This window comes from Coregonus clupeaformis, chromosome 19, assembly GCF_020615455.1.
Source record: "Coregonus clupeaformis isolate EN_2021a chromosome 19, ASM2061545v1, whole genome shotgun sequence".
In the NCBI taxonomy this organism is placed as follows: Eukaryota; Metazoa; Chordata; class Actinopteri; order Salmoniformes; family Salmonidae; genus Coregonus; species Coregonus clupeaformis.
The window spans coordinates 6653073-6672909 of record NC_059210.1 but is presented as its reverse complement, the minus strand read 5'-3'; the positions used below and the strand labels follow the sequence as shown (position 1 = coordinate 6672909).

The following is a 19837-nucleotide window of genomic DNA, read 5'->3' as shown; positions in this document are numbered from 1 at the left end:
CATGAACCTGCAGGATCGGGTCACCGCAGCTCCGTCTTGCCGAGGTTCAGCTTGAGGTGGTGATCCGACATCCACACTGATATGTCTGCCAGACATGCAGAGATGCGATTCGCCACCTGGTTATCAGAAGGGGAAAGGAGAAAATTAATTGTGTGTCGTCTGCGTAGCGATGATAGGAGAGACCATGTGAGGATATGACAGAGCCAAATGACTTGGTGTATAGAGAGAATAGGAGAGGGCCTAGAACTGAGCCCTGGGGGACACCAGTGGTGAGAGCACGTGGTGCAGAGACAGATTCTCGCCACGCCACCTGGTAGGAGCAACTTGTCAGGTAGGACGCAATCCAAGAGTGAGCAGCGCCGGAGATGCCCAACTTGGAGAGGGTGGAGAGGAGGATCTGATGGTTCACAGTATCAAAGGCAGCAGATAGGTCTAGAAGGAAAAGAGCAGAGGAGAGTGAGTTTTTTTTTCTTCTTTTTTTTTAATGGGGTATATCAGCTTAATATTGCAGATTGATGGAAGTTACAATCTATGTAGCAGTGCTAGCTGTGCCACTAGAGATCCTGGTTCGAATCCAGGCTCTGTCGTAGCCGGCCGTGACCGGGAGACCCATGGGGCGGCGCACAATTGGCCCAGCGTCGTCCAGGGTAGGGGAGGGAATGGCAGGCAGGGATGTTGGTAGAGCATGACGTTTGCAACGCCAGGGTTGTGGGTTCGATTCCCGCGGGGGGCCAGTATGAAAAAATATATATAATATGTATGCACTCACTAACTGTAAGTCGCTCTGGATAAGAGCGTCTGCTAAATGACTAAAATGTAAAATGTAAATGTACATACATACATACAAATATATATTCCCCTTTATTACTTTCCAACCCCACCACCATTTCCCTACTTGGAGTAAACAAGTGAACAGGAGAGGAGAGAGAGTTAGCTTTAGCAGTGCGGAGAGCCTCCGAGACACAGAGAAGAGCAGTCTCAGTTGAATGACCAGTCTTGAAACCTGACTGGTTTGGATCAAGAAGGTCATTCTGAGAGAGATGGCAGGAGAGTTGGCTAGAGACGGCACGCTCAAGAGTTTTGGAGAGAAAATAAATAAGGGATACTGGTCTGTAGTTGTTGACATCGGAGGGATCGAGTGTAGGTTTTTTGAGGAGGGGTGCAACTCTCGCTCTCTTGAAGACGGAAGGGACATGGCCAGCGGTCAAGGATGAGTTGATGAGCAAGGTGAGGTAAGGGAGAAGGTCTCCGGAAATGGTCTGGAGAAGAGAGGAGGGGATAGGGTCAAGCGGGCAGGTTGTTGGGTGGCTGGCCGTCACAAGTCGCAAGATTTCATCTGGAGAGAGAGAGGGGAGAAAGAAGTTAAAGCATAGGGTAGGGCAGTGTGAGCAGGACCAGTGGTGTCATTTGACTTAATAAATGAGGATCGGATGTCGTCAACCTTCTTTTCAAAATGGTTGACGAAGTCATCCAATGGTTGACATAATACAAAATGTAAGTTTAAGCACTGCCAGGAATGTCATACATGATGGATCATTAGCTTATACACTAACTTTCACACATCTAGATGGCGGGGTGGGTGTGGAGCCAGAGAACCGGGGTTCAAACTGTAGAATATAAAAATAGATTTTATAGAACAAAACTATGCTAAATTTTATCTCTGGGACCCTTAGGATGATAAATCAGATTAAGATTACTGAATGATCGTGGGCTTCAGGAAACAGCAGAGGGTGCACCCCCCTATCCACATCAACGGGACCACAGTGGAGAAGTTGGAAAGCTTCAAGTTCCTTGGCGTACACATCACTGACAAACTGAAATTATCCACCCATGCAGACAGTGTGGTGAAGAAGGCGCAACAGAGCCACTTCAATCTCAGGAGGCTGAAGAAATTTGGCTTGGCACCTAAAACCCTCACAAACTTTTACAGATGCACAATTGAGAGCATCCTGTCTGGCTGTATCACCGCCTGGTACGGCAACTGCACCGCCCGCAACCGCAGGGCTCTCCAGAGGGTGGTGTGGTCTGCCGAACGCATTACCGGGTGCAAACTACCCGCCCTCCAAGACACCTACAGCACCCGATGTCACAGGAAGGCCAAAAAGATCATCAAGGACATCAACCACCCGAGCCACTGCCTGTTCACCCCGCTATCATCCAGAAGGTGCATCAAAGCTGGGACCGAGAGAATGGAAAAACAGCTTCTATCTCAAGGCCATCAGACTGTTAAATAGCCATCACTAGCACATTAGAGGCTGCTGCTGCCTATTGAAATCTGGACACTTTAAGAAATGGAACACTAGTCACTTTAACAATGTTTACATATCTTGCACTACTCATCTCATATGTATATATTGTATTCTATTCTATAATATTCTACTGTATCTTAGTCCATGCCGCTCTGTCATTGCTTGTCCATATATGTATATATTCTTAAATTCCATTCCTTACTAGATTTGTGTGTATTGGGTATATGTTGTGAAATTGTTAGATATTACTTGTTAAATATTACTGCACTGTCGGAGCTAGAAGCACAAGCATTTCGCTACACCCGCAATAACATCTGCTAAACATGTGTATGTGACAAATATAATTTGATTTGATTTGAATGTAAGTACATTATTTACCTTCAGAGGTGAATATATCAAACCAGTTGCCGTGATACGTTTTTTGTTGTTGTGCACTCCTCAAACAATAGCATGGTATTTTTTCAATGTAATAGCTACTGTAAATTGGACAGTGCAGTTAGATTAACAAGAATTTAAGCTTTCTGCCCATATAAGACATGTCTATGTCCTGGAAAGTTTGCTGTTACTTACGACAGTCATGCTAATCACATTAGCTCACGTTAGCTCAACCGTCCCATATATGGGACACTGATTCCATAGAGGTTAAAGTACTCAAAAGTGTTGATCTTGACTTCATAATACAGTTTCTTTTTCTTTTTCTTCAGTTTAGTCACATAATTTCTCAATTTGCAGTAAGTCAGCCAGTCAGATGTGCAGCCAGGCTTATTAGTCACTTATTGATGGCTGCCTTGCTGCGATTATAACTAGTCCCTCATCCATCATCCACCTCACCTGGCCCTTGTGGTCGCCATGACAATGGCCATGCGTCCTGAAGGTCGTCAAGGCGACGAGAGGCCAGGGAGCGTGCCAATTGGCCATGCGCAACTCAAAGACCTATCCTGTTCTGAATCTGAACTGATGATGATTCAGGACTTTATGGGCTCTCTGCTTTACTGAAGGCGGCAGCTATTCTCTCACAGCTCTACAGCTCGCCATAGAAAAGGACAAGCCCTCTTAGCACTTGTTTCCATTCTGTTGAATGATTTTGTTTATAAACTAATGATTTAGTATTGAATCAGGTCCTTCTGGACTCTTTCTAGGCCAGCAGTGCCCACGGCCTTTTCTTCTTCCTCTCGATTCACCTTGCTGAATATTGACAGCATTGTCTCTAAGCAGTGGCAAGGAAACAAAGCAGATGTAACGTCTTTGGGAAAACAGCCCTAATGTTGGAAACAAACATCATGTTGTCCTCATAGTCACATTTATTTATTTTCCAAGTCATAGCGCAATATTTTACATACAGCAGGTTTTTAAAGGACCAAAGAGTTTGATCTGCTTTGTGTTTTCATTTTTGCCATGGACATTTTTTTGCGATTCTAGTATCGTCACAGCCCTAGTCTTAGATCAGTTGAGTGTTTTAGAGGATGATAGTAAGTTTGCCATTAAAGATTAGTAATTACCCTAGCCCTAATTATGAACCCACTCATTAATACTGATTCTAGATCAGATTATGGGAGCTCCAGTCAGATGAAAAATGAGGGAAAGCTGACATTTGAACAGATTAGGATGCCGATGATTACTGATGGGGATTGTTTTTATTAAAGCTTATCCCAGTACAGAACATCCCTCCTCACCTTCCCCTCCTCCTCTCCCCCGGTGCAGTGTTTCAGAGACCCTTGTGTAATTAACATGGAGACGTCTTTAGTAGAGGGGGAGGGATGGAGGGATAGAAGAGGATGAGGGAGGGGTGGAGGTGGGCCGGTCCTATCTCAGCTTGAAGGACAAAGACGTTGGGTTTTGGCGAGGAAAGAGAGGGAGCCACCATGTGTGAGGGACAAAGGAGAAGAGGCCTTAATCAGGACTCCCTCTTTCTCCCTCTCTCTCTCTCTCCTTCTCCCTTACTTTCTCACTCACCGAACTAGGCCTAATCCTAATGCTGCTAGCTCACTCCAGTCCTTTATTCAAATGACAGTTTGGGCTGTCTGTCTGACATGACAGCAAGTTTTACATATAGGCCCAGTGACACACACACACATACAGACACAAAATATTAGCTCTTTTTAATCTTGCACCAAAACAGTTTTTAACACATGATTGTATTTAGAATTGTTGCGCAATGAATGGGCCTGTAAAAGCACATGTTTTACTCCAGAAGCAACCAGCTGAGGAGCTGCAGGAGAAATCCCTCTCAAATTAGGGTCTGTATGCTGTGTGTGTGTGATAGTTGTGTTGGATAAATAAGATTATATGATGACTAACGAAAATACACACAAGCCAATTTAATTCCACTAAATTATGCACATTAACCTATAGACCGATAACCATGATGGTCAAATGAATTTACATCGACTGGTAATTCAAAAATCATATTTCTGGCTAACGGAAACCCTGACACACGCACTCATCATGAACACCCTTGATTATTACATAAACACCCAGCATAGCTGCCCTAAATATACACATACTCATGGTCTCCTATTCACATAATCTCCTACGTATGCACTCTGATAATGATATTCTATCTCTAATCTACTACTATGCATTCATGTGTACAACATTCAGATTCATGCAATATGTTAAAGATACTACTGAATTAATAATCAGGCGCTCTTACCAGACTGTGGGTATCATGCTTAATCAGTGTCATCATTAAAATGAAAAGATGTTGCAGTTCGGTGCGTGCCTGATTTGTTTGCTGGCCATTGCGCAGATTTTTTCCCCCAATTAATATGGAAGTTTGCTGAATGTTCATGTAATTACAACCCACACACATAGATAGGCCTAATATTTTGGGTACCCTATATGGTTGAATGTGGTTAGATGATTCCCTGTACTGTAGGTAGGTGAATTCACCTGGTGTGTGTTCATTAGTGTTGCTGCTGCACAGGCAGGTATACACACAGCTGTCTCCAGAGTAATGGTTCTTATTCATTTCAATTTGTGGAGCTGCCACATTGGAGCTGCCCTTATTCCCCTTAGCCTACCGCTCCTTCGGTGGGGGATGTGTGTGTGTGTGTTTAACAGCAGGTTTTATGGGGGACCATAATAGACAACCCCATTTGATAGGTCTTTTCCCAGTGCCCCCTTCCTTCCTCCATCTCCCCCTCCCCCTCCCCTTCGCCTTCTCTCCTCTCTCCAGCAGCAGTCAGTCAGTGGGTGCGTTTCTCTGCCCAGGCATTGTTGACGCATGCCAGGTCTTACGCCTGGATAGGTATTTTAAGTATCAGCTAACCACATATGTTATAGCAATCTCACCCTTAGCAGCATTGGAAAAAAGCGGATGTTGCCGGTTTTCAGGAATACAGTATTTTTAACATAACTTCCGATTCCTCTGCTCAGGCGTCTTTCTTCACCTGATACGTTATGTTAGAGCAATCTGGTACCCGACAGCACAGTTGATGACGTGGCACGCAACTATTGGTTGATGCATGCAACGTCTGAGCAGGGGAACGCGACCAGTGTTTCGCAGGGCTCCTGACATCACTCACTGTTTGCATAGCTATAGACTTACCCACCGGCCTGCCTACAGGATTGCAGTATCTGCTTTCAGCTTTTTTACCCGGGACAGCTCGCCTCTCGTTCTCGGCTGCACGGACATATACAAAGCGAGAACGAGCGAGAGAAACAGAGGATAGTAGGAGACAACAAGAGGAGTAGAGGAAAGCGAGAGCTAGCTGCAGCAGGCAGGCAGCTCCTTCTCTGTCTGGATTTTAACACGTTTGTTTTCTGTGGAGAAGGATTTCTATTGTTGGAGGGTTTTTCTTCCCTCTCCTGAGGCCCCTGTTCAGCGGCTGGACTGAGTGTGTGTGTGTGTGTGTTTTGGGAGCTGTGTGTGTGGAGGAAGGCCGTTTAGCGGCTACGGGAGCGGAGCGCCAAGCTTGCGAGCGAGCGAGCGAGCGGAGCATCTGGGTGTCTGAAAGCCAGGGCAGGCCGGCTGGCTGCATTGTGTGCTTTGATGACCCCCGCTGTGTAGCTGCCTGCTCATCAACCCCCCTCCCTCTCTCTCTCCCTCCCTCTTCCCTCTCTCCCTCTCTCCTCTATCTCCATCGCAGCTCCCGGCCCAGCCATGTTTGGCACAGAGTCCTCATGTAAGTACCGTATCGCCATCCTCCAGCCTCATCTGTCTTTCTCTCTGTGTGTTGTGTATTATTGTCTGGTGTTACGGTGTCTGCTCGCTTCATTCTGCGCTCTCCCTATCCTCTCTCCATCCCTCTCTTTTTCCCCTTTCTCTGTCCTTCGTGTTGTTTTCAATGTTTCCTGATGACAGATTGCTCGGCAAGAAAGCTGGGATCTACCATTTTGCATAAAGGGTCTATGATAGATTTTTGCATCACAATCAGCTATCTCTCTCTCAATCCCTTCCTCCGCCTTACTTCCCTCCCCTCCTTTATTTCAGTTTTTTCCCCCACCAGTCTTCCTGCACGCCTCCATGTTTATCCCAGATTTATCCTGTGATGCAGTGTATTCTCTTCTCACATCTCTAAATGGAATGGCTTGGCTAGCTAGCCTGAAATAGACACAGTTACTGACTCTCTCTGTGTGCATGTTATATGCGTGCATTCCACGTAATGTTTTATAGATAGATGAATGGATCATGTTTTTCTACAGTTTGCTTTCAGAACCCTCCTGCCATTGCAGGTAGTTTTCTCAATCTCAATCTCCATCACTCTCCTGCTCAGTCAGGTGACATTGAGAGGGGTGAATGTAGCATTTCCACATGCTACATTAACATCTCTCATTGGTAGCACTGGTGCTCCCAACTTATAAAAGTTAGGAGCACCAGAAAATATTTACCTGTATTGGGCCTTTATGTATTCTAGCTACTTCTGAAGCACATGTTGTGCCCTATAAACTATGTAACAATGTAAATACATTTATTTATTATAAAAAGCTAAAATGTTGATGAATGGAAGAGATCAGTCATTAATGAATTGCTATGATCATTGATCTCCAGAAGAAACTATCCCTTTCTTTCTGTGTCCTCAAACGTTCGGATATACACTACTGGTCAAAAGTTTTAGAACACCTACTCATTCAAGGGTTTTTCATTATTTTTACTATTTTCTACATTGGAGAATAATAGTGAAGACATCAAAACTATGAAATAACACATATGGAATCATGTAGTAACCAGAAAAGTGTTAAACAAATCAAAATATATTTTATATTTGAGATTCTTCAAATAGCCACCCTTTGCCTTGATGTCAGCTTTGCACACTCTTGGCATTCTCTCAACCAGCTTCACCTGGAATGCTTTTCCAACAGGCTTGAAGGAGTTCCCACATATGCTGAGCACTTGTTGGCTGCTTTTCCTTCACTCTGCGGTCCGACTCATCCCAAACCATCTCAATTTGGTTGAAGTTGGGGGATAGTGGAGGCCAGGTCATCTGATGCAGCACTCCATCACTCTCCTTCTTGGTAAAATAGCCCTTACACGGCCTGGAGGTGTGTTGGGTCATTGTCCTGTTGAAAAACAAATGATCGTCCCACTAAGCCCAAACCAGATGGGATGGCGTATTGCTGCAGAATGCTGTGGTAGCCATTCTGGTAAAGTGTGCCTTGAATTCTAAATAAATCACAGACAGTGTCACCATAACACCTCCTCCATGCTTTACGGTGGGAAATACACATGCGGAGATCATCCGTTCACCCACACCACGTCTCACAAAGACACGGCGGTTGGAACCAAAAATCTCAAATTTGGACTCCAGACCAAAGGACACATTTCCACCGGTCTAATGTCCATTGCTCGTGTTTCTTGGCCCAAGCAAGTCTCTTCTTATTATTGGTGTCCTTTGGTAGTGGTTTCTTTGCAGCAATTCGACCATGAAGGCCTGATTCACACAGTCTCCTCTGAACAGTTGATGTTGAGCTGTGTCTGTTACTTGAACTCTGTGAAGCATTTATTTGGGCTGCCATTTCTGAGGCTGGTAACTCTAATGAACTTATCCTCTGCAGCAGAGGTAACTCTGCGTCTTCCTTTCCTGTGGCGGTCCTCTTGAGAGCCAGTTTCATCATAGCGCTTCATTGTTTTTGCGACTGCACTTGAAGAAACCTTCAAAGTTCTTGAAATGTTGTCTTAAAGTAATGATGGACTGTCGTTTCTCTTTGCTTATTTGTTATTAGTTTTGATGTCATCACTATTATTCTACAATGTAAAAATATAGAAAAACCCTTGAATGAGTAGGTGTACTAAAACTTTTGACCGGTAGTGTAAATTAGACCAACTTCTATGCCTGTGCACAGCGCTTCTAAAATTGAAACTTTCACTCAGCTCTTCACGTGCGCACAGCCCCCAGCCAGGCAGTGTTGCAGCGCGAGGTGGGATAGGCTATATAGGATTAATTTACCATCTATGACATGAAACGGCAGACATTTTGAAAACAGCTACTGCCGCATTTATTTTACTATAAATGTGATCATACTTGACTGTTTTTATTCATAAATGCGAGTGAAATGCTCGCACTGTGGAGCCCTGACCACCCGCCAACATGGCTAGTGAAATTAACATCTTACCGGCCAATGCCAAAATCTATCCGCATTTATCAGGTGGCAGGTGTTAATTTTAGGCCCCGGACTGTCACAGTAAGCACACACATACAACTCATACAAGCAACAGTACACTTATCTGTACTTTTAATAAAAAAATAAAAAATCGTCAGTTTTATAACTGAAAATGTACAATTATTTGTGTAAACCAGGGTTCTTCAATCCTGGTCCTGGAGGGCCGAAACACCTCTGTTTTTCATCCTCTCCTTCTAATCAGGGGCTAATTCAGACCTGGGAAAACCAGGTGAGTGCAATTAACTACCAGGTAGAAATAAAAAACAGAAGTGTTTCGGCCCTCCAGGACCAGGATTGAAGAACCCTGGTGTAAACAAACAGTAAAATACGACTCAGACTCATCCAAACTCTCGTGGTATGGTAGTTGCGTGTCAAGAAACGGACAGAAACACAGCTCAATCAAAACCGTCTAACCTGTAGCAGAGTGCGTTCAACACATCCACTCCTTTCCACACGCCCACTACGTTCCTTTCGACACACCCACTCCTTTCCACACGCCCACATCTTTCCTTTCGTCAGCTACCCCCTTCTCAATCGTACAGCAAAATTTAGGAGTAAGTTCATTCGGAAAGTATTCAGACCCTTCCACATTTCGTTACGTTACAGCCTTATTCTAAAATGGATTAAAAATATATATCAATCTACACACAATACCCCATAATGACAAAGCGAAAACAGGTTTTCCATTTTTTTTGCACATTGATTACATCTCCTTGAGATGTTTCTACAACTTGATTGGAGTCCACCTGTGGTAAAATCAATTGATTGGACATGATTTGGAAAAGCACGCACCTGTCTATATAAGGTCCCACAGTTGACAGGGCATGTCAGAGCAAAAACCAAGCCATGAGATCGAAGGAATGGTCCGTAGAGCTCTGAGACAGGATTGTGTATGCAACATTGAAGGTCCCCAAGAACACAGTTTGGAACCACCAACACCCGGCCAAACTGAGCAATCGGGGGAGAAGGGCCTTGGTCAGGGAGGTGACCAAGATCCCGATGGTCACTCTGACAGAGCTCCAGAGTTCCTCTGTGGAGATGGGAGAACCTTCCAGAAGGACAAACATCTCTGCAGCACTCTACCAATCAGGCCATTATGGTAGAGTGGCCAGATGGAAGCCACTCCTCAGTAAAAGGCACATGACAGCCCGCTTGGAGTTTGCCAAAAAGGACTCTCAGACCATGAGAACAAGATGTTATGGTCTGATGAAACCAAGATTGAACTCTTTGGCCTGAATGCCAAGAGTCTTGTCTGGAGGAAACCAGGCACCGCTCATCACCTGGCCAATACTGTCCCTACGGTGAAGCATGGTGATGGCAGCATCATGCTGTGAGGATGTTTTTCAGCGGCAGGGACTGGGAGACTAGTCAGGACCAAGGGAAAGATGAGTGGAGCAAAGTACAAAGGGATCCTTGATGAAAACCTGCTCCAGAGTGCTCAGGACCTCAAACTGGGACGAAGGTTCACCTTCCAACAGTACAACGACCCTAAGCACACATCCAAGACAATGCAGGAGTGCCTTCGGGACAAGTCTCTGAATGTCCTTGAGTGGCACAGCCAGAGCCCGGTCTTGAACCCGATCAAACATATCTGGAGAGACCTGAAAATAACTGCAGAGACGCTCCCCATCCAACCTGACAGAGCTTGAGAGGATCTACAGAGAATAATGGGATAAACTCCCCAAATACAGGTGTGCCAATCTTGTAGCGTCATACCCAAGAAGACTCTAGGCTGTAAACGCTGCCAAAGGTGCTTCAACAAAGTACTATTTAAAGGGTCTGAATACTTTATGTAAATGTCAGTTTCATTTCTAAAAACCTGTTTTTACTTTGTCATTATGGGGTATTGTATGTAGATTGATGAGGAAAAAAAATATGTAATCCATTTAAGAATAAGGCAGTAACGTAACACAATTTGGAAAAAGTAAAGGGGTCAGAATTCTTTCTGAATGCACTTTATATGCAAAAAAAATGGTCGCATTTAGAGCCCTGGCTAGCATACATGCTATCTTAGGCTTGATGTATAGCAGCAGTGTTTGGATTGGTGTGGGCGGGCACCTCACTGTAGACCAGGGGTTGAGTGTTTTCTTCGTTTTTTGGGAGGGGCCCCCCAAAGTTTTTAGCAATTGTCTTTCATTTAGGGAATCCGTTAAAGTATTCCCACAAGTAAAAAAATAAATATGTGACCGTGTCTTAATGTAACAAAGGTATGAAATGATTGTTATTTTCAAATATATTCTCTTTCTGGGCTTAGTTGTGGTCAATTTTCAGTGTGTAAATTATTATAATTAGGTTCCGGCCCCCCGACCATCCACTCCGACAAAAATCAGCCCCTGGCTGAATCTAGTTGCCTACCCTTGCTGTAGACTGTACCCCCCCCCCTCCCTCCCTCCCTCCTCACTGTCAGTTTGAGGAGCTGTCACACTGATCTGCAGGTGGTCCGCTGTTCCAGATAATCTACTTGCCCCCCTCACCCCTGTCCTCTGTCCCCGTGAGAGGACCCCTTCCCCTTTTTGATCAGTCCCATGATGCCCCTGAATCTACCAGCACGATGCCACAAGGAATTTCCATGGCTGTGATCTAATAGAAATTGTTGTGGTCACACAGTCACAGTGCCAAAGTTAGGCTACTTCTTTCTCTCTCCTGGAAGTCAGATTAGAGATTGCGTGCAATAGTCCAGCAGCAAGCAACCAGAGTCCCTTTCTGTTACCAGTTTCCCTGGCTTCTAAACAGAGAGCGGAGTGGAGTGGACTAGTCATGCATCAAAATGCAGCTTCCTCGTATCATATCATCTGAATTTAATATTTTCATTTGAGAAATTGTATGGTGGTTAAGTGGATACGGATGTTCTGTTATCTATCTGAAGATTTGATTTCAACAGTTGTTTGAGTCCTGTTCCGCAGGAGTCTCGCTAAAGGTCGTTCTGACCTGTTGTTGTCTTTAAGAACTTAGTGTAGGTCTGAAGCCAAAAGTTGCATCAGTGGAGGGTCATTACATGCCACTATTAATCAACTACTACAATGCTTAGTGTACCTGGTGTGTCAGAAAGCAGAGTCGGTGAGTTGGCACACATACACACAGGTTTGTTGTTAGGTTTGGGTATTGACTGCTGCTGCTCTTTCCTGGTTTCATTTCAATTGCCTTTTGCATTACACTGTAGAGTGTAGAGGTTGCTATGGGAAATGCACCTAGAAATGGTGGATGTACATAATGTACAGAGTGGATACAGAACAGCACCAAAAGGAGGCTGAATGTGTTGTTGTGTTGATTTTGCGAGGGTATGTGTTTTGGTCAAGAATGAGCTGACTACAGCCACACAAGTCTGACCCCATGGTCCAAGCCACCTTACTTTACTGTGATAGGTCACTTTTATCCTTTGGCCATCATATTAGACTGAACCACTTACCCAACTGAGATATTTTATAGACCAAGAAACTCATCTTATAATGGCGTCCTTGTGTATGTATTGTGTGAGGCACTGCATTTTTTTTGGTGAAGGTGACCTGTAGTTAAAGACTGAGTGGTATTGATTGATTGATCTCTGCCTCAGTATGCCGCTTTGGTATGAAAACTGCTAACCATATGATATCAGCAGTCTAAGATGGACACCACTACAATATACTCACATAGTATGATAATGTTCATATGTAGGCCATTACAATATACCTGGCTGCACAGTCAGATGACAACATATAAATGCACACTTATTAATATGAGAATATAATACGCCTATCACTTGGACTTCATTTGTTTGCTACGCTGCAAAAAATAAGGGTGCTTTGCACGGTTCTATATATCATTATAAACTTTTTGAGAGCCATATGAAGCAATCACCATCGCTTCTAGTAGTGTACAGTGTAGTGTAGCAACTTCAGATGCCACAAAGAAGTGCATCAAGTCAGAACTGGAGTGGGGGACTACCACCACTTGTGGACGTTAGTTGACGCCTGTTGTCCAAACAGTTCCTGGCCATGCATGGGTCTATTCTAGTTGTTGTTTGTTGAGCCTCAGGGCAGTGTAGGGTTAGCTAGGTGCTTACTGAAAGGGGCAGTATAATAAAGGCATACACAACTCTGAAGGCAACCAGCTGCCTCTCTCTGTTGCAGTGGTTACCAGGCCTGCCTCCGAGTGGTAGAAACGGATAGCTCAGGGTCAGGTTCCTGTGGTAACTGCTGACTACTGCAATTTTTGTTCTAGTAGCTAGGTTTCCATCCAAATGGTGACAGATTTTTATACGAATATTCTAAAATCCGCATAAAAATGATATATGCATTTTCCCAATTGTGGTGTGTTTCCATCAAACTGACTTGTTGCGGATAAAATGCTGAACATTATGACGTAGTCCACATAAAAAGCACTTTTGCGGTTAATGGCACCCTCCAGAGGAAGTTACTGCCCCTATTTCGACTTAATTCCTGTCCTAGAGCGGAAAAGAATAACCTAGGCTCCTAATACATATTCACGAATTGGGGGTGGGAACATCGTGGAGTTGAGAAAAAACAACAAATAGGGCATTGACAGCTGTCAGTGTACCTAGCTAGCATGCTAACCTTATCTAGCTAGCTATCTTGCTAACCTTATCTAGCTAGCTATCTTGCTAACCTTATCTACTTAGCTAATGTTATCTGTTGTTGCTGTTTTTTTTAACTACACCATATTCAAAAGATTAGCCAGCTGGCTAGGCTATGGCTGGTTCTGGAGCTGGATTTGTCATAAGCATTTAGGGAAAACTTCTCCACAGATGGACGGGGGAAACCAGTATCTTTGAGTTTGCCATCTGTTATCTCCAAAGTTTTGGCATTTTCCATAAATTGCGGCTGTGAATCCGCCATATAAATAGTTCGAAAGATGAAGCTCCGGTAATATGGATAACTGAGGGTTACTTTCGTAACCCATTCTTTGATAATATGAGTGAGATGTATCACTATGGGGAATCGCCAGGATCACCAATACTCTCGGAAGGACCTAACAAAAGCATCTGCTGGAGACAGACCGGTAGAGTGGCGAATGAGGTGAGCCACTTACCGCCTTATAATGAGCCACTCTCCTGCCCTCTGGTCATTCTCAAGCATGCTTCTCTTCCTCGCACTCTTGCGAGCAGGAGAATGTTGTGATACATCATTCATATTATCAGAAAATCAGGGTTACGAAAGTAACCTTAAATTCTCTTTCAAAAACTAGTTTCAATGTATAACTATGGGGATATGGCCAACTCCCGTATCGCAAAACATGCTCTCCGAAGCCAGCGTAGTCCCAACATCAGGGAGTGCTCACAAAGTAGGTGCAGAAACAAGCCGTCGAGGGGAAAAAAACTCATAACAAAGTGAGGGGAAGCCCAATACGTGGCGCACAAAATCTCAGTTTAATGAGATATGTCCCAAAAACAGTGCCCAAGAGGTAAACTCTATAAGAGCGGGCCCTTTCAGGCCCTCGCCATTATAAATCAATATAATAGCCCCCATGATCCAGCAAGATACCTCTTTCGAGGGTGATTGCCCAAAGAGCTAAGAGCATAACACCCTTGCCTGAGCTCTCGTTCAATCCAAGTAGATGCACGTATTGGACAACAACGGGGACGCCCTTCTGGGGAAGGAGACAGGCGAAAAGCCATAGGCTCCAAGGTGCGACAATGAGAAAATGTTGACCTAGGTCAAAGGATGACGTTCGGTACAGTAACCTGAAAAGCCCCTGAGGAGACTGCGGCCGTGAACAGTGGCTGGTAGAGCACAATCTATACACTCGCTTAGGGATGCCAAGGGCAGTAGCAAAGTGAAAGATGGAGGAATATTACATCTCTATGCTTCACAGCGGCTAGTAGCTGCTCTGAAAGGATCTTAATCACAATAGACGACATGTCCCAGAACGAGCTAAAGTCTTAGAGACTGGGTGTAAGCGACGTGCCCCCCCTAAAAACAACATAACAGTTATGGATAAACTGTATAAACTGCAGACATAGAGGAGCCCAAACTACAACGGAGGAGGGGCGGCTTCACTGCTCTCGGGGCCTGAAGGCGGGAGATCGGTGTTGTCAGCCCCCATCTCCTAAACTATCTCGAGGATATCCGTGAGATTAATCACATCGTCATCCTCCCATAGCTCGCCTTCCCCTGACACGACGTCGTCAGACTGTGAGGGGAGGGAATCAAGGCTATCCATGACCTTGCCCCAACTCGGTTCGGTTGTGGGGAGCAGAGCCTTCGCTGTTGGCTCGGAGGCGAGAGGGGCTATAGAGAGAGCTTGTTTAAGCCTCCTCCCCAGACCTGCAGTTTGCAGTGCTCACAGGACTCGGCATGTTCCTTTCCCAAGCAATTGATGCATTGAGGGTGGGAATCCTTCCATGCAATCATGGAACCGCAAGCGCAAAAACGTGGGGGTTTGAGTGCTGGGCTAGGCTCATCTTGGGATGGGATAGTAGTGGCCATTGTGAGGAACAAGGCTTGCTAGGAGAAAGAAGCAACGCCTGTTGTAAGAACAACGTGTAGACGCTGTAGGCTAGCTAGTTAGAAGCCTCGTGGCTGGTGGCTAGCAGACGGTAGCTTGTGTAAACAGCGTTATAAGCTAGCTAGTTAGAAGCCTTGCGGCTAATAGCTAGCAATAATAAGCACAGTAGAACGCTATAACCTTTAGAACGTTTTAGACAGTATTCAGACCCTTTGCTATGAGACTTGAAATTGAGCTCAGGTGCATCCTGTTTCCATTGATCATCCTTAAGATGTTTCTAAAACTTGATTGGAGTCCACCTGTGGTCAATTCAATTGATTGGACATGATTTGGAAAGGCACACACCTGTCTATATAAGGTCCTACAGTTGACAGTGCATGTCAGGGTAAAAACCAAGCCATGAGGTCAAAGGAATTGTCCGGAGAGCTCAGAGACAGGATTGTGTCGAGGCACAGATCTGGGGAAGGGTACCAAAAATGTTATCCAGCATTGAAGGTCCCCAAGAACACAGTGGCCTCCATCATTCTTAAATGGAAGAAGTTTGGAACCACCAAGACTCGTCCTAGAGCTGGCTGCCCAGCCAAACTGAGCAATCAGGGGAGAAGGGTCTTGGTCAGGGAGGTGACCAAGAAACCGATGGTCACTCTGACAGAGCTCCAGAGTTTGTCTGTGGAGATGGGAGAACCTTCCAGAAGGACAACCATATCTTCAGCACTCCACCAATCAGGCCTTTATGGTAGAGTGGCCAGACGGAAGCCACTCCTCAGTAAAAGGCACATGACAGCCCGCTTGGAGTTTACCAAAAGGCACCTAAAGACTCTCAGACCATGAGACACATGATTCTCTGGTCTGATGAAACCAAGATTGAACTCTTTGGCCTGAATGCCAAGCGTCACGTCTGGAGGAAACCTGGCACCATCTCTACGGTGAAGCATGTTGGTGGCAGCATCATGCTGTGGGGATGTTTTTCAGCGGCAGGGTCTGGGAGACTAGTCAGGATCGAGGGAAAGATGAACGGAGCAAAGTACAGAGAGATTCTTGATGAAAATCTGCTCAGGACCTCAGACTAGGGCGAAGGTTCACCTTCCAACAGGACATCGACCTTAAGCACACAGCCAAGACAACGCAGGAGTGGCTTCGAGACAAGTCTCTGAATGTCCTTGAGTGGCCCAGCCAGAGCCCGGACTTGAACCCGATCAAACATCTCTGGAGAGACCTGAAAATATTTGTGCAGCAACGCTCCCCATCCAACCTGACAGAGCTTGAGAGGATCTGCAGAGAAGAATGGGAGAAACTCCCCAAATACAGGTGTGCCAAGCTTGTAGCATCATACCCAAGAAGACTTGAGGCTGTAATCGCTGCCAAAGGTGCTTCAACAAAGTACTGAATAAAGGGTCTGAATACTTAGGTAAATGTGATATTTTGGTCTAAAAATTGTAATACATTTGCTAACTTTTCTAAAAAAAAATATATATATATTTTTGCTTTGTTATGTATAGATTGATGAGGGCGAAACAAACAATTTAATCAATTTTAGAATAAGGCTGTAACGTAATAAAATGTGGAAAAAGTCAATGGGTCTGAACACTTTCAGGCTGCACTGTGTATATACACTACCAGTCAAAAGTTTGGACACACCTACTCATTCAACGGTTTTACTTTATTTTTACTATTTTTCATATTGTAGAATAATAGTGAAGACATCAAAACTATGAAATAACACATATGGAATCATGTAGTAACCAAAAAAGTGTTAAACAAATCAAAATATATATTGTATTTGAGATTCTTCAAATAGCCACCCTTTGCCTTGATGACAGCTTTGCACACTCTTGGCATTCTCTCAACCAGCTTCATGAGGATCAAATCAAATGTTATTTGCCACATGCGCCGAATACAACAGGTGTAGTAGACCTTACAGTGAAATGCTTACTTACAAGCCCTTAACCAACAATGCAGTTTTAAGAAAAGAAAAAAGAAAAAAAAAAATTAAACTTATAAACGCAAAAACAGATAGAGTGTGTACAGCAAATGGCAACTGGGTGCTTTCTTTTCCAACTGTCTTAAAGGAGATCCCACATATGCTGAGCACTCGTTGGCTGCTTTTTCTTCACTCTGCGGTCCAACTCATTCCAAACCATTTCAATTGGGTTGAGGTCAGGTGATTGTGGAGGCCAGGTCATCTGATGCAGCACTCCATCACTCTCCTTGGTCAAATAGCCCTTAAACAGCCTGGAGGTGTGTTTTGGGTCATTGTGCTGTTGAAAAACAAATTATAGTCCCACTAAGCGGAAACCAGATGGGATGGCGTATCACTGCAGAATGCTGTGGTAGCCATGCCTGTTAAGTGTGCCTTGATTTCTAAATAAATCACAGACAGTGTCACCAGCAATGCACCCCCACACCATTACAGCTCATCCTCCATGCTTCACGGTGGGAACCACACATGCAGAGATCATCCGTTCACTTTCTCTGTTTCTCACAAAGACACGGTGGTTGGAACCAAAAATCTCGTCAGACCAAAGGACAGATTTCCACCGGTCTAATGTCCATTTCCTGTGTTTCTTGGCCCAAGAAAGTCTATTCTTCTTGTTGGTCCTTTAGTAGTGGTTTCTTTGCAGCAATTCGACCATGAAAGCCTGATTCACGCAGTCTCCTCTGAACAGTTGATGTTGAGATGAACTTGAACTCTGTGAAGCATTTATTTGGGCTGCAATCTGAGGCTGGTAACTCTAATGAACGTATCTTCTGCAGCAGAGGTAACTCTGGGTCTTCCTTTCCTGTGGTGGTCCTCATGCGAGCCAGTTTCATCATAGCACTTGATTGTTTTTGCGACTTCACTTGAAGAAACTTTCAAAGTTCTTGGAATTTTACACATTGACTGACCTTCATGTCTTAAAGTAATGATGGACTGTCATTTCTCTTTCCTTATTTGAGCTGTTCTTGCCATAATATGGACTTGGTATTTTACCAAATAGGGCTATCTTCTGTATACCACCCCTACCTTGTCACAACACAACTGATTGGCTCAAACGCATTAATTCCACAAATTAACTTTTAAGAAGGCACACCTGTTAATTGAAATGCATTCCATGTGACTACCTCATGAAGCTGGTTGAGAGAATGCCAAGAGTGTGCAAAGCTGTCATCAAGGCAAAGGGTGGCTATTTGAATAATCTCAAATATAATTTATTTATTTATTTGTTATTCATAGTTTTGATGTCTTCACTATTATTCTACAATATGAAAAATAGTAAGAATAAAGAAAAACTGTTGAATGAGTAGGTGTGTCCAAACTTTTGACTGGTAGTGTGTATATACGCTACCATTCAAAAGTTTGGGGTCACTTAGAAATGTCCTTGTTTCCATTAAAATAACATCAAATTGATCAGAAATACAGTGTAGACATTGTTAGTGTTGTAAATGGCTATTGTAGCTGGAAACGGCTGATTTTTTTATGGAATATCTACATAGGCGTACAGAGGCCCATTATCAGCAACCGTCAGTCCTGTGTTCCAATGGCACGTTGTGTTTGCTAATCCAAGTTTATCATTTTAAAAGGCTAATTGATCATTAGAAAACCCTTTTGCAATTATGTTAGCACAGCTGAAAACAGTTGTGCTGATTTAAAGAAGCAATAAAACTGGCCTTCTTGAGACTAGTTGAGAATCTGGAGCATCAGCAATTGTGGGTTTGATTACAGGCTCAAAATGGCCAGAAACAAATGACTTTCTTCTGAAACTCGTCAGTGTATTCTTGTTCGGAGAAATGAAGGCTATTCCATGCGAGAATTTGCCAAGAAACTGAAAATCTCGTACAACGCTGTGTACTACACCCTTCACAGAACAGCGCAAACTGGCTCTAACCAGAATAGAAAGAGGAGTGGGAGGCCCCGGTGCACAACTGAGCAAGAGGACAAATACATTAGAGTGTCTAGTTTAAGAAACAGATGCCTCACGGGTCCTCAACTGGCAGCTTCATTAAATAGTACCCGCAAAACACCAGTCTCAACGTCAACAGTGAAAAGGCAGATTCGGATGCTGACCTTCTAGGCAGAGTTGCAAAGAAAAAGCCATATTTTTATTTATTTATTTATTTTACCATTATTTGACTAGGCAAGTCAGTTAAGAACAAATTCTTATTTACAATGACGGCCTTAGACCGCTGCGCCACTCGGGAGCCCAGACTGCCCATCTTAATCTTTTATTTTTATTGGCAAGTCTGAGATATGGCTTTTTCTTTGCAACTCTGCCTAGAAGGTCATTATCCGAATCTGCCTTTTCACTGTTGACGTTGAGACTGGCCTCTTCACTGGTGTTCCAATTCATCCCAAAGGTGTTCGATGGGGTTGAGGTCAGGGCTTTATGCAGGCCAGTCAAGTTCTTCCACACCGATCTCAACAAACCATTTCTGTTTGGACCTCGCTTTGTGCACAGGGGCATTGTCATGCTGAAACAGGAAACGGCCTTCCCCAAACTGTTGCCACAAAGTTGGAAGCACAGAATCGTCTAGAATGTCATTGTATGCTGTAGCGTTAAGATGTC

General features: G+C 44.2%; 1 protein-coding gene across 5 annotated transcripts in view; it reads left to right on the top strand.

The window, feature by feature from the left end:
- Window positions 1-19837, top strand: part of LOC121531539 (suppressor of tumorigenicity 7 protein homolog) — an 83491-nt gene that overhangs the window by 36437 nt on the left and 27217 nt on the right. For all 5 annotated transcript variants that reach the window (XM_041836790.2, XM_041836793.2, XM_041836792.2 and 2 more), the window contains one exon: window positions 6341-6376. In XM_041836790.2, coding sequence (XP_041692724.1) covers window positions 6341-6376 — 36 coding nt within the window. Of the gene's footprint in view, window positions 1-6340; window positions 6377-19837 lie in introns of those variants that run through there.